At 38.5% G+C, this 15,748-nt stretch overlaps 1 protein-coding gene across 1 annotated transcript in view; it reads right to left on the bottom strand.

Annotated features, from left to right (window-relative positions):
- DNAH8 (dynein axonemal heavy chain 8) overlaps positions 1 to 15,748 on the bottom strand; it is a 323,365-nt gene that overhangs the window by 104,011 nt on the left and 203,606 nt on the right. Inside the window, exons 63-69 of the mRNA XM_029943168.1 lie at positions 10,554 to 10,718; positions 8,971 to 9,197; positions 6,601 to 6,719; positions 4,966 to 5,069; positions 3,310 to 3,486; positions 1,422 to 1,589; positions 690 to 905 (exon numbers count right to left, since the gene is read on the bottom strand). Of these exons, the coding sequence (XP_029799028.1) occupies positions 690 to 905; positions 1,422 to 1,589; positions 3,310 to 3,486; positions 4,966 to 5,069; positions 6,601 to 6,719; positions 8,971 to 9,197; positions 10,554 to 10,718 (1,176 nt within the window). The remainder of the gene's footprint in view (positions 1 to 689; positions 906 to 1,421; positions 1,590 to 3,309; positions 3,487 to 4,965; positions 5,070 to 6,600; positions 6,720 to 8,970; positions 9,198 to 10,553; positions 10,719 to 15,748) is intronic.

The following is a 15,748-nucleotide window of genomic DNA, read 5'->3' as shown; positions in this document are numbered from 1 at the left end:
GTGTGTGTGTGTGTGTGTGTGTGTGTGTGTGTATTTACCACTCAGCACTTACATTGCATCCTTAAGAATGACTTTTTGTTCCCTTATACATGAAGGGCAGCTTGACCAGTTACTGAATTCTTGGACCACAGCAATTTCCTCAACACTCTGCATATATTTTTCCATTACAAGCTAATATTTAGGGTTTCAGGAAGTCTGCAACATCCCAATTTCTCTTCTTTTGTGAGCAACTTTTCAAAATTTTGTTTGATCATTTGTTTCTTAGATACATATAAGGCTTTCCCCCTCCCCATCTTTTAAATTTCAAACATTTCTGGATGTTGACTTTAATTTTTATAAACTTTGTTTGGAATCAAGTAATCAAATTCTATCTCCAAACCTAATCTCTGTAAACTTTAAAGAAATGGCAAGTTTTCTTTTATGACAGCTTAATTATTACTTGCACTGAATTCATTTCCTGTTTAAGTTAACAGGCTGGTTTTGATTTCTTGTCTGCAATGCACAGAAACACATAACAGATGTAAAGAAAATGAGAAACTGCAAGAAAAGGTGGAGAAAAGAGGAATGTTTAGCAACGAGGCCATCAATCTTTATTAGTCAAAATTCTGATTTGTCTTCTCATAGCAGTAATACTGATGACTGATTTTTAGTGAACACCGATTTTCTAGGAAAAGGAGGGAAACTCTTACCTTCAGAGGCAACACCTCTCTATTGATACCATAAAATGTTGCCATAGCAAGGGTCCAGGACAGCAGGCCAGCCACATTCCCACAGACTTTTTTGGCATTTTCCAAAGTATAATCATCCATGTTAAAATATGGCTGCAGTAACTCAACAGTCTCTTCATTTATAGTATCCTTGGGAAACTGCTGAAGGCTCCACAGGAACCCTGTTGCGCTCATCAACTGAAAAATAGTAGTAAATCCTGCTTGTTCTGGGAGAAAATAAATGCTTTCTTTCTGAGTTAGTATATAATCCTACATTGAATTTTTTTTCAAAGAAGTAACAACTGATCCCCTCTTCAATATACAAATAAAGAATGGCAGTAGTCGACCTAAATCTGTAAATTGCACCTTGTCTTCCCATTGCCATGGTAAAGAGTAAGGAAGAAAAGATATGTGAGTTTCCTGTCCAGTGGGTGCATCTGAATGCCACCAACCACGGGAGCTCCCTTTTGGAGACTGGGTTGGGTTGACATCAAGACCGTGCCAGTGCTGGCCTTGGGTTCTGGACACTTTTTACAAAAAGAGGACATTCAGCTTTAAAATCTTTCCTTACTTATACTTTGGGAGGTGTAGTTTAAGATAACCTCTTCATTACTCAATTACAAATTATTACCTGCCAGCTGGTCTGGTCTATATTGAATGTTCTGGGGGAGACACCAGATGCACCTTACAGGACTTGCAAAGATTTTTACTTACTTTTAATGACTCTCCCCAGGATGGCTTGCAGCAAGGTTTTTCTGGATCCATAGTGACAGGGTCAATTTTCTTTTGAAATAGTAGCAGAACACAGTCCATGATTCTCATAATAAGATGTGGGGGCTTTGCAAGTTTCCGGACTGTGGCGATGTCGTTTGGTTTGATGGTCTGTATTTGGGATTAGGAAATCAATGTATTTTTTGTTGAATAATATTAATAATCACACAGGAATCTAATGCTTTTAAATTATGAAAGTAGAAAACCTTAAAATATATGTTCTCCTCATTCCCTGACATTATCCCTTTAAGGGTTTATATTCCAAGATTTTTGCATAATGTTTGTTTCATTGTTATCTTGGGATTTCTGTTTGTTTTTATTCTTTTTTTCTCCTGTTATCCTCAAGCAATTGCTGTAGAATATCACTACCAATTATTATCCACCACCCTAGACCTCTGTGAGCAACAAGCTCATTGATGGGTAATATTTAGATAATTTCCATCTTCAAAGCACATACTCTATGTGTGCATATTAAAAGAGGAGCAACTCTCTGAATATCGGAAACCTAACCTTCAGTCTTTGTTTTAAAGGCTCCCCTATCTATCCAAGGGAGAGAAATCCGAAGGAGAAAAGAGAGGTTATTATAATAAATGGCTTATAAAAATACTTTTCAAAGTTTCCATCTGTGAGCTGAGTCTAGAATATTACCTGATATTCAAGGCAAGAAGGATTGGAACATAACGTGACCACTAAAATCTCTTTAGACTCATTTGTTCAGTGATTTCTCTTTCTTGTAGGTTCTTGTAGGATTCATAAAGGGAGTGGGGGTCGAGAATGTGTCCTGATCATTGCCACAATTTTATTAAAAGATTATCATAAGTCTACTCATTCAACAAATACAGGCATTCTCCCATTTAAAAAGAAAAAAAGAATAGTCTCATCCTCATAATCTTTGGAGGAAAAGAAAGTATAATCATTTTAAACTAGGATTTTCATTATGATAGAAGCAGAGAGGTGACAAGGAAAACAAAGGAGAGCCAGAAGAGCAGAAAACTTTCTAGAAGGGATGAGCCTGGTCCCGGAGAATGACTCTTATTAGGCAATGTAAGTTAGGAAAAGCATTTCTGGCAGAGGGAGAGAGGCACACATTTAACCAGACCATGATTCTTCCAGAAGTCTACCAACGTTTCTACATGGCTGGACCATACTGTGTATAGAGAAAGGCCACAGAAGAGTTCAGGGGGTAGACAGGAGCCAAATTAACAGTAGTAACAGCAGCACTGATATTTACTGACTACCTTCTATGTGCCCAGCAGACTGTATTCATTACCTTTAATGTTTAAATTGATCCTTTAAGGATCACTGAGGAATTATAACCCCCAAGGAGACTCAAAAAAAGTTAAGTAAATTTACTCCAGATCTTGTATTTAATAAGTGGTGGTCACAAGAGACAACCACACGTTGCCTCACAGATGTGGATGGCTAGCCAGGGACTGTATCCTGACAGCCCCTGGAACCCACAAGAAGATTTTTTTAAAGAGCAAGTAACATCAGCTGAAGGGGATGCTTTGGAGGAACTGAGGAGGCTCTCTATATAATCTTGAATCCCTTATGCTATTGTTTAGGCCATTAATCACCATTATTTCTCAGGTCTCATGGAAGGTTGATTTATGGAATGAAAATAGTAAGTTACAGGAGCCGAAGACTTAAAAAAAATTAGAACTTAGAAAATTGAATCAGCAGAAACATTTGTCTTTAGACTCAGAGATTATAAAGCACATTAGAATTCAATTCGGTTTTCAGATTCTAGAAGTCCTGCAGTGAATTTCACAGACTGAAACCCGGTGCTGGCTGGGGCTTGTGCTGAGAGCAGGGAACAGCGCACACTCACGTTCAAGGCTGCCTCTGCTTCTTCCAGGGCCGGTTTAGCCGCCTCCAGCTTGGTCTCAGCTTTTACTTTTTCACTATCAATTTCATCCACAATTTTTTGGGCTTTGTCTTTTACCTCCTGCACTTCGTTTTTTACTTTGGCTGAAGCCTGAGCACTTACTGTGACTTCTGCCAATACCTGTCAAATTGAGGGAACACATGATGGCAGATAGATATGTTCTGAGCAAAATTACAGACTCGCGTAGTAGAATATTTATTTGATATAATATAAAACACAAATGAGGGCAAACTGATTCCCTATGTATATTTTATATATATTCCCTAGTCTATGCTTTAAGGTGTGTTAAAGTAACTCCTTTAAACAGTTCCTTGAAGTCTTTTCCTAAGGCTTATAAATATGCAAATAAGGGGCACTGGGGTGGCTCAATTGGTTGAGTGCCCAACTCTTGATTTTTGGCTCATGTCATGATCCCAGGGTCGTGGGATCAAGTCCTGTGTTGGGCTCTGCACTGGGTATGGAGCCTAATTCTCTCTCTCTCTGTGCCTCTCTCCACTGCTTGTGCTCATACTCTCTCTCTCAAAACAAAAAAATATGTAAATATATATTTTTATATATAGACTATATAAATAAACATTTTAAGCTTTCAGGAATATGGTATTTCCACTCTATGAAATTCCTAGAAAATTAACACAATTCAAATATATGTAATGGAATAAGGTTTGAAGTCATATTAATGCCCACATAATAAGAAATAAAACAGCTCATGTTTGTGGAGCTCCTACCGTATGGCAGGACTATGCTAAGACCCTGTCGTCTGTTAGCTCTCTCACTTCAGTAACAGGCTAAGGGTCAAGATTTAAGTGTCCACTCTGCACGGACTCAGTGAGTGGACGCTGAAAGCAGTCCCAGACTGGGAGGGTCGCAGATAAAGGAACAGTACACATATATCCCTATCAACTTGGGAGGAGTATCTTTTTTTTTTTTTAACTCCACTAACACCTATTAGCTTTTTCCCTCCTTGACACAAACTTCATTCAGATGAGACCTGGACCACCCTAAAAACTTAGAGCATGTGGGAATCTTAAAGAGAAGACCACATATAAGTTGTGGTCAAGCAAAAATTTTATATAAAAATTATATAAACAAATTTATATTCATTTATAAAAATTTATAAACATTTTTATAAAAATTATGTAAAGAGAGACAGAGCCAGAGAAGAAAGAATAGTCTTAGACCAGGGGAGGATACAATAATTTAGGTGTGTCTTGGTAGAAGTAAGCAAAAATACGTAATAGTCTTTGTGAATATTATCTCGCTAGACATAGCCCACAGCTTGGGGTGCCTGGGTGGCTCAGTTGGTTAAGCATCTGATGTCGGCTCAGGTCATGATCTCACGGTCTGTGGGTTTGAGCCCTGCATCAGGCTTTGGGCTGATAGCTCAGAGCCTGGGGCCTGCTCCCTCTCTCTCTCTTGCCCCTCCCTTACTTGCGCTCTGTCTCTCTCTCTCAAAAATAAATCAACATTAAAAATTAAAAAAAGAAAAGAAATAGTCTACAGGTTTTTATATTATTTATGTTTAATAATATTTTAAATTATGCTTTTTAAAAATATGGAATAATATTCTTCACCACTAGTTATAAAGTAAATGCGACTCACTTCATCTGCTTTTACAGAAGCCACTGCCAGCTCCTTCTCCTTTACTGCAAGCTCCTGAGAGAGCTTAGCAACAGATTCGCTTGCTTCCATAAGCTTATCAAGACCTTTGCAAATACACACACATACACTTTTGCTTAGAATATGAACATCCCTTCATCAACTATTTGTTCAATATTTACTGTTCACAAGGCACTGTATCCAGATTATAACAAATATGAGATACTTATTTACGGACAAACACTTTAAAAAGCACTCATATATTAGAAGCAACAATACTGACCAAAACTCTGAAAGTTTCAGCAAGGGATGAAGAATGGAAGGGAAAGTAACAAATGGCATACGGAGTAAGATTACTTTCATCAGGAAACTTAACTGACAACTTAGTGCTGTCCTTGGCTTTGCAAACATCATTTTTAATGATGTAAATGTCTTTCTTTTTCTTTTTTCCTTTTGGTCTTTGAAGCACATTGCAGCTGAGATGGCAAATGAGACAACTAATATCATCATAGTTCTGTGGTTTTCTTTGCCATGAAAAACTGAGGGTCTCAGTACCACATAGCCACAGAGCTGGCTAACTGGATTTCTTACATTGCAATTGGGTTCTAAACGGTGGTGTGTTGATAAGTGTTCAGTATCTGGGTCTCTTGTAGGGGAGGAGGAAACCCTCATTTGTATGTTTTCCAATTCCCATGGTGTAAATATTCCCACCATGGCTGATTTTAAGCCACCAAGGGACTCTTAGTAGCACACCATTTTATGTCTACCATACTGATAGAATAAAAATAATTAACCTCAAGAACATTAATAGCAGTAAAATAGAGTGAAAATAACTAAGACATGATAAATTTTGAGGACACTTGCCTTCTTAAATTATAACTTATTTAAATGTGAGTTTATATGATTTAATTTTTAATAAAGGCTGTGTTTAATGACTAGATCATAAAATTCTTAAGAACTTAACTCTCTCTTTAAAGCCAGCTGACCACTGATGGTAGAGTATCATATGGAATGCCACAAGAAGATGAACCATGAGAAAAACAGAGGGTGATTTCTATCACAGTGTTCCCATCACTATAACTCCACAGACCTTGGAGTTTAGTTATGCTAGGGGACCACATTTTTTGCAAGAGAAGCGGGGTGGGAAAACTTCTTTTTGGACTGTTTGAACCAAACGTTTTCTGGACATATAATTTGTTCCAATTTATCATTTTCCTACTTCTATTATGTGTCCTGGACAGACATCCATTGCTCAGGGAAACTCTCTCTTTTTGTTTTGATGTGTTTTCCTTTTCCTTTGTTAGAAATTTGAGACGCATTGTCATGGTAAAATTTATGTAACTCAAGGCAAAGTGTAATAAAACCAAAAACTGAAATTGTGGTCAGTTTCCAAGAACTGGCTTTTCTCTACCTGCAGGCAAGGGTTCCACGACTATGAGGACTCCGGCCCGACAGTGTGGATCCAGAGTTGAAAGAGCAAGGAGAAAATGACTTGAGAGAAAAACTTGGCTGCTTCTATTTAGATTTTCTTCTGCCTGGAGCTTCTTAACAGGTAGAAGACCCTAACAGGCATCTATCTATATATAGATTCCTATGAAAAAGTCCATAAAAGTCCTTAAAAGATTCCATTCTGCTTACCAATATTCATACGTTCAGCTTGCTCCTTGATAAATTTCACCTTTTCAGTATAAATGTTTTTATAACCATTTATAAAGGAGAGATAAGACTTGGGAGTGACGTGAGCTCTTCGGCGGTATCTGCAAGAAGAACATGACAATGATCTTCATCTCTATCACTCTGATGTATTCCTATAAAGCATCCTACAGATGCGCTTCCCACTGTGGAATCAGTATAATTCTGAAGGGTGGCTCTTACTAGGAGGGCAGGAATTGTGAATGGCTTCCCTAGAGGAGAGGTAGAAAGGACACTAAATATCTCATGTTTTGACCTCTTAGGGGGTCTTTTCCTTGACCCTTACCCCACTCTGTGCTTCCATTTCTTCATTTGGAAAACTGAGAAAAGAATCACTGCTCTACACCTCCCAGCATTTTGTGAATTATACACACACACACACTTTGTAAACACTAAGATTCTATACAAATATTAGGGGTAAATAAATGGTTGAAATGAATTTGTGCTACAATCTGTTTTCATTTAACTGATATTTGCTAAACACCTCTTCACTGCTAAAAACCAGCTGGGTGGGCTTGCAAAAGTGGAAACCAACGTCTCCCCGGATTGACAAGATCATCCTTGAAATAAAGGCAGCTATACTTGATTCAAATATTCAACTCACTATGGCTTTACTATAGTAATTCTATTTAACAGTAGACATAAATTAAAGGAATAATTTTATACAGGAGAAACTCAAGTTGTGAAGAGCCCCCTCACATACAATAAAATCATTTTACCTTTTATATTAATTTTTCATTTTTGGAATTCCAAAGATTTTTAACATTAAAAAAATTTAAGAATTGGGCATGTAAGCGTTTAAGCATTTTACAAATATTATGTTCAGAATAAACTTCTACTTCTACAAGCCAAAGAGGATACAAAGACTTTTGAAAATATACCAAATTTTGTAAAAATAAAGATTTTTTTTTGAGCTGTACAAAGGTAAAAGTTTCTCTCCACAGATGACAGTAACAGACAGAGTTCAAGTTAAATGGTTGGAAAATCTTCCTATCCGTAGGAATTAGTACCCATGGATCCACCAAGCGGATCTGGGAGATTATACAGAACTTGTTAAGGGGGTGGGGACCCTGGGTCTAGTTTTAAATAAAGAAAAGGATCAAAGATAAACATCCTTTTGTGAGATAGGAACCCCCTGGAAAATCCGTGAAAGTGCTAGCCAGGCTCTTTATAAAGGAAAATTCTTTCCAGCAGGTTTCACATTGCCAGAAGCCTGAAGATCATGTTGGCCCACCTTTATTCACATCTGTCAAATGTACACAGTAACTATCATGTTTTGGGAAGGTAAAAAGTTGTCTTTTTAAAAAAAATTTTTTAATGTTTTTTTATTTATTTTTGATATAGAGAGAGACAGAACAAGAGAGGGGGAGGGGCAGAGAGAGAAGGAGACACAGAACCGGAAGCAGGCTCCAGGCTCTGAGCTACCTGTCAGCACACAGCCTGACGCGGGCTCGAACCCACGAACGTGAGATCTGCCCTGAGCCAAAGCCAGAGGCTTAACCGACTGAGCCACCCAGGCGCCCCCAAAAGTTGTATTTTTGAACTGTTGACGACAGCTTTCACATGTGAACACCGTTGCTACTTTTATCAAACAGACACTCCTACAATCAATTAAAATTATTTGGTGTGAAAACATTGATAAGATTAAGAGATGCAGGGCACCTGGGTGGCTCAATTGGTCGAACCTCTGACTCTTGATTTTGGCTCAGGTCATGATCTCATGGTTTGTGGGACTGAGCCTCATGCAGGGTTCTGTGCTGATGACATGGAGCCTGCTTGGGATCCTCTTTCCCTTTCTCTCTGCCCTTCCCCCACTAGCTCTTGCTCTTGCTCTCTCTCTCTCTTTCTCTCTCAAAATAAGTAAACTTAAAAAACAAAAGGCTAAGAGATGCGAACACAAAACCTAAATGTCCCCTAACATAAGACAACAGTGAAACTTTTAAAACAGCGTACTTCTTTAATCAAAATAAATAATGCATTTAAATAATAAACTAATTTTAAACAGTTTATAATGAATTAGTTAAATCATTAAAAAAAATAAGCAAATGAAATGCAGTGATTCATTAAGCATCTGTTACTTTGAGGCCTGGAGGGAAAGAGATCCTTAAGTACGGACACTAGTTAATTTTTAAGTCTCATTTACTTATCATTATTTCAATGCGTAATCACTAGAAAATGGAAGCAAGAACAAAGTCTAAGCGTAGCTGGGACTCCGTCCTCCATCCGTATGAAGAGCCTTTTAGTGGCTGCTGCACTGATTTCTCTTTGGAGTGAACTCTGGTTTTGCAGCTACCATGCTCAGGTGAAGTCACTCACCTTTGGAAATAACTTTCACAGCTCTCGGAAACCCTGTCATGGAACAGGCCCATTGTTTCTACAACTTGTCTTTTAGTGTCACTGGAGCAGACGATATTATAGCCTGAAAGGAAATAGGAGGCCACAGCAATCAAAGCCTCCTTCGGCCAGCGACTAAACCAGTCCATGGTGCAACCTGATATCAAGCCAGGAAATTTCAAAGAACGGGCACGGAACTTCTCACCAACCTATTGACAGCAAAGTTGGAAAGCATGAGACACACAAAGGGATTATAATAAACTGTCTTGAGAGAGGCTTAGGCATTTTGGGTCAACAGTGTGATAGTTAAAAAAAATTCTGGGGGGGGTACCTTGGTGGTTCAGTGGGTTAAGCCTCCAACTTTGGCTCAGGTCATGATCTCATGGTTTGTGGGTTCAAGCCCTGCATTGGGCTCTATGCTGACAGCTCGGAGTCTGGACCCTGCTTTGGATTCTGTGTGTATGTGTCTCTCTCTCTGCCTCTCCTCAACTTATGCTCTTTCTCTCTCTCAAAAATAAATAAATGTTAAAAAAATTTAAATCTTGGGCTGCATTAATAAATAAATTAAATGTCCAGATGAAGGACGGTAATATTTCCACACTCTTCCCTAAGACTACATCTGTATTATTGGGTTTGATCTTAAAAGCTACCCTTAAGAGGAAAGTGACAAACTAGAACCTTTGCAGAGGGAGATGACCAGGACAGGGAAAGTCCTGGACACTAGGACAAGTGAGAATAGCAGAAGCAGTTGGAGGTATTTCGTCTACAAAGGAAACAACTTAGGGAATCTGCAAAGACTTTCTCTAAATATCTGAGGAGGTGAAAGGCAGCAGGGTGTCTGTGTGGTGGGGTGGGGGGAGGATGGGGTTCATTTTACAAGCCAGAAATAGAATCACAGGGGAAAAAACAGAAAGACAAAATCCAATTCATTTTAAAGAAAACCTCTCTGGCAATTAGACTAAAAATTAAGCTGGTTGGCTTGTAACTTAGTGAGACCAACAGAGCAGAGCTGCCCAACAGAACTTTCTGTGGCTCTGGAAATGTTTCACATATGCACTTTCCAGTATGGTGGCCATATGCCACCTGGAGCTACTGGGCACTTGAAATGGAGCTAGTGGGGCTGAGGAACTGAATTTTCATTTTACTTCATTTTAACTAATCAAAATGTAAATGGCCATACAGCTCTAATGGCTACTATACTGTACAGAACAGTGAGCTAGACATCAAACCTACCTCAGGGACATTCTAGATGATATGCCTATACTGATGGAAGAGCTGGACAAGATTACATCACCACGTCCCTTACAATTCAAATAATCTGTATCTCTAGGCAATTAATGAAAGCTGTAGGCTATGAAATAATTTCTAATAAAATGAATATTTAAACTATTACACTCTAGTAGGAGACTGACTCTGGTGGAGATTGGTGGTAGTAAAGTGTTCATTTCAATTCAGTGTAACAAATGTTAGTTTCTGGGCAGATCATCTCATCACAGAAGGTGAATACTAAGTACATTTCAGTAAGTAACTCCTCCCACATAAACACAGAAGAAGCAACAACTCACTGGGGAGAAGCAGAGAACAACATGCAGGTTCTTCCTCGATCTTGAAATGAAGTACTCATACAGATTATCAAAGGTAGGAGGGTGGCGAGGCAGCTCCTTTTTCATCACCGATATCAGACCTTGGGTGATTTCATCCATCTCATCTCGTGCAAACAGATTGGAGATCTTTGAGAAACAGACAAGAAGGTGTTCTATTTTTTACAAGTTCCCCACACCAATTTGCTGCCAGAGTCTGGCCCTCCCCCTCAGCCCCCAACGTGTTATCGTTTCTCATATTTTCTTTCTGCATCTCCACAGTCAAAATCCTTCATTTGCCAGAGATGACGAAGAATATCACTTTTATCGAGCACTTTAATTAGGAGAAAACTTAGTTTCCTTTGACTCAAATAGCTATCACCAAAAATGTATCTACCATACCAATCATCTCTTTAAAATATCCAGTGATACTATTTTCTGATTCATAGTCTCAATTCTGTATCTGAGGTCTTTTTTTTTTTTTTGCTATGTCTGTGTATTTTTTATTGAGGTATAATTTATACACAATATTATATTAGTTTCAGGTTATTCAGCATTTGTATACATTGGGTAATAATCACTACAATAAGTCTGGTTACCAGTTGTCACCATACAAAGTTACTCAATATTATTGACTATATTCCTAACAATATATATTACATCCCCATGACTTCCTTATTTTATAACTGGAAGTTTGTACTTCTAGTTCCTTTCTACCTATCTCCCCCACCCCGACCCCAGCAAGTCCCCCTGCCTCTGTCAACCACCAGTCTGCTCTCTGTATCTATGAGTTTGTTTTTATATATCACATATAAGTAAAATCACACAACATTTGTCTTCCTCTGTCTGACTTACTTCACTTAGCATACTACTCTCAAGGTCTCACAAATGGCAAGATTGCATTCTTTGTTGCGTCTGAGTAGTATCGCCTTGTGTGTGTGTGTGTGTGTGCGTGTGTGTGCATGTGTATATACATACATACATACCACATCTTTGTGCATTCATCCACTAATGGATACTTGGGTTGTCTCCATGTTTTGGCTATTGTAAATAAAGCTGCAATGAGCATAAGGGTGCATATACCTACTTGAATCAGTGTTTTCATTTTCTCTAGATAGTGGAATTGCTGGATCACATGGTAGCTCTATTTTTAATTTTTTTAAGGATCTTCCCTACTGTTTTCCAAGTGGCTGCGCCAATTTACATTCCCACCAACAGTGCATGAAGGCTCCCTTTTCTTCACATCCTTGCCCAAACTTGTTATTTCTCATCTTTTTGATAATAGCCATTCTGACAGGTATGAGGCGATATCTTACAGTGGCTTTTATTTGCATTTCTCCAACAATGATGCTGAGCATTTTTTCATGTGCTTGTTAGCCATCTGTATGGCCTTTTTGGAGAAAAGTATATTCAGATCCTCTGGCTGGAGAACTTTGGGGTTTGTTGTTGTTGTTGTTGTTGTTGTTGTTGTTGTGGTTGTGGTTGAGTTCTGTGGGTTCCTTACATATTTTGAATATAGACCCCTTATTATATATACAACTTGTAAATATCTTCTCCCACTCAGTAGGTTGCCTTTTAATTTTGTTGATGGTTTTCTTCACTGTGCAGAAGCACTTTAGTTTGGAGAAGTCCCAATTGTTTATTTTTCCATTAGCTTCCCTTGCTTTTGGAGTCAAATCCATAAAACCATTGCCAAGACCAACATCAGGGAGGTCACCACCTATGTTTTCTTCTAGGGGTTTTATGGTTTTAGGTCTTATCTTTAATCCATTTTGAATTAGCTTTTGTACATGGTGTAAAGTAGCGGTATAGTTTCCTTCTTTGGGGAAAACCAGACAGCCAGTTTTCCCAATGCCATTTATTGAAGAGACTGTCCCTTCTGCATTGTATATTCATGGCTCCTTTGTCATAAATTAATTGACCAATATGCATGGATTTATTTCTGAGCTATCTATTCTGTTCTGTTGATCTATTTTATGCTAATACTATACTGTTTTTGATTAGTTTTGCAGTATAGTTTAAAATCAGAGATCATGATATATTCACCTTTTTTCTTTTTTTAAGATTGTTTGGCTATTCAGCATCTTTTGTAGTTCCATATAAATTTTACAATTATTTGTTCTATACCTGTGAAAAATGACACTGGAATTTTGATAGCTATTATATTGAATTTGTAGATGGCTTTGAATAGTATGGACATTTTAACAGTATTAATTCTCCCTTTGCTCCTCCCCCACTCACATTCTCTCTCTCTCTCCCTCTCTCTCTCGCCCCTCTCAAAAATAAATATTAAAAAAAATTTTTTAAAAGAAGGGTTTAAAGTCTATTTTATCTGATCTGAATCACACCAGCTTTCTTTTCATTTCTATTTGAAGGGAATATCTTTTTCCATCCCCTCACTACCAGTCTGTGTCCTTACTTCTGAATTGGGTTTCCTCTAGGTAGCATATAATGGATCTTTAAAAAAAAAAAATCCATTCAGTCTCTCTATGTCTTTGGTTAGATAATTTAGTCCACTTAAATTTGAAGTCGTTTTTGATAGTTATGTACTTATTGCCATTTTGTTCATTGTTTTCTGGCTGCTTTTGTAGTTCCTTCTCTTTCTCTCATCCCTTGTGGTTTGAGTGCTTTCTTCAGTGTTAGATTCAGATTCCTCGCTCAGTTTTTACTTTGTTATTACTGTGAGGTTCATTTATCATTTTATTATAGAATAGTCTATTTTAACTTCATAGACATTTAAATTTGAACACATTCCAAAATTCTACAGTTTTACTATCTCACCCCATATTTCGCTTTTGATGTCACCTTTTACATCTTTTTATGTCTCTTAACTGATTATTATAGTTTTAGTTAATTTTTTACCTTTGTTTTTACTACCTTCATAGCAGCTTCATAAGTAACTAACCCACCCCCTCTACTATATATTTACCTCTTCCAGTAAGATTTTAATTTTTGTGTGCTTCCTGGCTATTCATTAGTGCCATTTCTTTTCAGCTTAAAGAAGTCTCTCTAACATTTCTTGTAAAGCTTGTTTAGTAGAGATGAAAATCTGTTTATCTCTTTTTCAATTTTGAATAGTAACCTTGCTAAATACAGTATACTTAATTGGAGTCTTTTGTTTTTTTTCCTTTCAGCACCTTAAAATACATTGTGCCACTCACTTCTGGCCTGTTAAGTTTTCTGCTGGGAAATCAGCTGATAACTTTATGTATGTATGTATGTAACACTTTGTTTTTTTATCTTTATCTTTAACTCTTTATATTGTGTCCTGATGTGAATATCTTTGGGTTCATCTTATTTGGAACTCTTGGCTTCCTGGCTCAGGATGTCTGTTTCCTTCCTTCAGGTTAGGGAAGTTTTCATCCATTATTTCTTCAAATAAATTTTCTGCCCCTTTTTCTTTCTCTTCTTCACAGGGGCCCCTATAATGCAAATATTATTCCACTTGATGTCCTATATGTCCCTTAAGTTATCTTTATTATTATTTTTTCTTTTTGATGCTCTGTCTGGCTGATTTGCATTGCTTTGTCGTCCAGCTCATTGATCTTTTCTGCTTTTTCCAGTTTGCTGTTGAACCCCTTTTGTGTATTTTTTCCAGTTCAGTTATTGTATTCTTCAGCTCTGTGACTTCTGCGTGGGACTTTCTTATGTCTTCTGTATCTTGAAGTTCTCACTGTTTTCATCCATTCTTCTCATTAGGTCAGTGAACATCTTTATGACCGTTACTTTGAACACTTTATCAGGTAGGTTACTTATCCTCATATCAATAAGGTATTTTTCTGACATACTGTCTTTCATTTATAGAATATTTCTCTGCTTCCTCATTTTGCTTGACTGTGTTTGTTTCTATGAGGCAAAACAGCTATTTCTCCCAGTCTCAAAGAAGTGACCTTATGTGGATGATGGACTATCTCATTCAACTTTGTCCTAGCTGTTCATTGTCTCACAAAAAGTTTTATTATCTAAACCACCCGATTTATTGTTGGTAGGTCCTTATTGAGGTGCACCAAGACCAACCAGTATTCCAAGGGGGAGGAGTCTTGTTTAGCACCAGGTTTCAGGTTGATCTGAAGCCAGGCTCTCAGGCAGCAGCTTTTGAAGGATGCAAATACAGGCATAGTCCTAGAGGGCCACAATCATAATCCCTGCTGGCCTCCAGACCAGGAAGCCTCTCTAGATTGCAAATTTGGGGTTCCAGACAAACATATAAGCTCCTTTCTGGGAGCTCTTACTGAGCTGTAGCAGGGCCAAGGGGTTGTGCAAGGATGGTGTCTTTTTGTTTACCTTCCCTGGCAGTGTCTCCTCAGCCTCTAGGTGTGTGGGAAACCTAAAGCCTGTCCCACTTATGGAAGCTCCAGACTAAGTAAATAGGCCTTTTTCACAGGGAGACTGGGGTTGTATTTCAGTCTACTGTCTGTGTAGTGTCCTGGTTGTGGTGGCCTGCCAAGACATCTTTCCAACTGTTTCATACATACCCAGGGAGCTCAGAAAGGCCAGTCCCCTTGGCCACCAGCATCAGGAAATCAAGAGGCATCCCCATGTGGATCACCTGTGCTTGCTGGGTTTAACTAGGCAGCTGGGGAGTGTAGAAGAGGGGCACTTGCCAGCTTGAGAAAGACAGCAGAAATACGTTTTGACTGCATGCTCCCATGGGCTTCAGGACTGCATTGAGTGACTGCCTCGTCTGAGTGTGTGCACCAGCTTTAGACTGGAGCGGGAGAATATTTCAACCATTTGCACTTGCCAGCCCCAGCCGGGGAGTGAGGGAATGATCACAACTGCCCATGCTTGCCCACCTTACCTATGGAACAGGTGAATGCTGCATTCGTGCTCATCTACCCCAGCCAGGGAGCAGGGCAGTGACACAACCACCATGCTATCCAACTTTGACAAGGCAAGGGAATAGTATCATGACCACTCACTCACCCCTACCTGTCTTACCAAGGTGGCAGGAGGGTGTCTTGTCCAAGCCTGCTCACCTGTGCAAGCAGGGTAGGTAGAAAGTGCAAAACTGGCATCTGCCAGCAACTCCATCTCTGGGGAGAGTTTCAACTGTCCCTTGCCTCTCCAGTGGATACTTAAAGATTAGCAAATGAATCTCCTTCACATATAATCTAGGCATTTTTTAAACTGCTGGGTTTTTCTTTTTTTTTTTTTTTTTTTTTTTTTTTTTGGCTGAG

Source organism: Suricata suricatta, chromosome 7 (assembly GCF_006229205.1).
Source record: "Suricata suricatta isolate VVHF042 chromosome 7, meerkat_22Aug2017_6uvM2_HiC, whole genome shotgun sequence".
Classification (NCBI taxonomy): Eukaryota; Metazoa; Chordata; class Mammalia; order Carnivora; family Herpestidae; genus Suricata; species Suricata suricatta.
Note: the sequence above shows the minus strand (reverse complement) of the source record. Positions and strands in the feature narration are given on the sequence as shown.